The 2,251-nt window shown below is 33.3% G+C and overlaps 1 protein-coding gene across 2 annotated transcripts; it reads left to right on the forward strand.

Moving 5' to 3' along the window:
• Positions 1-266: 266 nt before the first annotated feature.
• LOC129950862 (ubiquitin-fold modifier-conjugating enzyme 1) lies at positions 267-1,302 on the forward strand. 2 transcript variants are annotated; one of them, XM_056062786.1, is made up of 5 exons: positions 267-366; positions 449-586; positions 656-787; positions 851-1,018; positions 1,126-1,302. In XM_056062786.1, the coding sequence occupies exons 2-5, from the start codon at positions 464-466 to the stop codon at positions 1,204-1,206; spliced, it is 504 nt and encodes a 167-aa protein (XP_055918761.1). In that variant the 5' UTR covers positions 267-366; positions 449-463; the 3' UTR covers positions 1,207-1,302. The 2 variants fall into 2 exon arrangements, with proteins under 2 accessions (XP_055918761.1, XP_055918760.1); XM_056062785.1 differs by lacking the exon at positions 267-366 and having other exon boundaries at positions 373-586.
• The last annotated feature ends 949 nt before the right edge of the window (positions 1,303-2,251 follow it).

Genomic DNA, 2,251 nt, shown 5'->3' on the forward strand with positions numbered 1-2,251 from the left:
AGCTTATTTTTTATCTGTGAAAAAGTTAACTTTGAAAATTAATTGAAAATATAAATAAATGTTTCCTCGCTCTAAAATTGCTATAGTTATTATTTATTTGCACATATCTATCAAATTAACAAAACCGCGAGTCGAAATTCGTGCTGCGGTAATGGAAAGTTGAGCCTGTTATTCGGCAAATCTCAGTTTGTATTCCATTATTACTTTTTTCATGATACCAGCTCTGAACTTTCAAGAATCACCACACTAGGTTCCGATTCTATCAACACACCCCAAAATAAATATGCAAAATAATTCATTTGGATTCATTTTGTTGCTTGACAGTTTTGCTAACGTGTCATCTGTCATCATCAGCAGCTCTTGTTGGTTGGTAATCATTTGTTGTATTTTTCATAACAAAACATTTATATTTTCTTAATTACTCTCCTTATTTTCTAAATAAAACAAGCATTTAACAATAATTATGGTTGATGCAAATACTAAAAAAACTCTAAGTGGCATTCCACTGTTATCAGTGCGAGCTGGACCCAGAGACAAAGATCTATGGGTACAACGTCTCAAAGAAGAATACATGTCCCTAATCAAGGTAATCAACTAATTTCTACTTTACAACTTTTTAAACTTTAAACCCTTAAAATCAATTTTTTTTTGTCAGTATGTACAAAACAATAAAGAATCCGGAACTGATTGGTTTCGTTTGGAATCAAATAAAGATGGTACAAAATGGTTTGGCAAATGCTGGTACATGCACAACCTGTTGAAATATGAATTTGACGTGGAATTCGATGTGAGTTGGTTTTGCTCTGAATTTAATTAAATGTGAATTAATATTGTGTTTCTAAATCATCAGATGCCCGTTACATATCCTGCAACTTCACCGGAGATTGCTCTTCCCGAATTGGATGGCAAAACGGCGAAAATGTACCGCGGTGGAAAGATCTGCCTAACTGACCACTTCAAGCCATTGTGGGCGAGAAATGTACCCAAATTCGGAATAGCACATGCGATGGCCTTAGGGGTGAGTACTTAAAGAATTTATAAAGTGGATTTAAATGAGCCCCAAGACCTTAGAAACGTATTAATATACAATTTAACTAATTGTTGTTTATATTTTTTGTTTTGTAGTTAGCACCATGGCTCGCAGTTGAGGTTCCGGATCTTATAGAAAAAGGAATAATACAATATAAGGAAAAAACAACAGCCTAATTTTAATTTGAACAAAGTTATTTTTCTGTGCTTCTATTGTAATTAGAAATATTTTAATAAATTTTAGCTAATAGCTTTTTAAAGTGATAACAAGAATTTGATGTTTTTCTTTTGGATTTCTTGTTTGAGCTGTGACACTTGACTTGGGTAAGGTTTAAATTTTTCGGAATTCTTCTCCACATCCTACGATCGCTTTCAATAACACTTCATTTGTTAGCTCCATAGATAAATCTAATCACAATTCAATTAATAAGATTATTTTACGTACAGTATCTAGAGTCCTAAAAGATCATAACACACACCAATCCGGTGGTCCGGATGGTTTTCCCGGTTATATTCTGAAGATGTTTTGTTAAACGTTTGTTGAACTGCGTAAGCTTTTTCATCCACCCTACTCTTCAAGTCTCCTTTCTGGATCATGACTATAATATCGAAGGACAAGCGAATTATCTTTCCAGCTGAACAAGACTATATTTTCAATACTTTAAACGCATGAAACATACAAAACTATTTAACTTAATGTGCCTTAACGGATTTAGCTTAGTGTGCAGGACTTTTACGCCAGAAATCTTGGGTTCAATCCCTGTCTAAGGCAATTTTTTTTTCACGGGTACTGCCTCTTGCTAGGAACTTACAAATCCTCCAAGAGTAATTCTTTTCAAGAAAAGTGCTTTCTTAAATTTGCCGTTTGGATCCGGCATACAAATTGTAGGTCAGAGTTGAAAGCTTCTAGGCCCTTGTACTCCATTAACTATGGACTGTTGTGCCTTCCTACTTAAACGTTAAGTTTTCTGAACCATGAATCAAATTTGTTTGTTTTGGGTAAAATTAGTACATTTTGAAGGGCAAAAAATCAAAAACAAGGAAAAACCTTGGGCACAGATTTTTGTGGAACAAATGTAGGTTTTATGAAAGCATTTTTGACTACTTAAGAAAACTTGAAATAATTATTGGCTCAAAATTTAATGTTCATATGTTTTTTCCAGATTGGAACTTTGTGTTTTGTTCCTAAAATTTGTATTTCCACATTTTTTTCGGAATTTTT

This window comes from Eupeodes corollae, chromosome 3 (genome assembly GCF_945859685.1).
Source record: "Eupeodes corollae chromosome 3, idEupCoro1.1, whole genome shotgun sequence".
Lineage (NCBI taxonomy): Eukaryota > Metazoa > Arthropoda > Insecta > Diptera > Syrphidae > Eupeodes > Eupeodes corollae.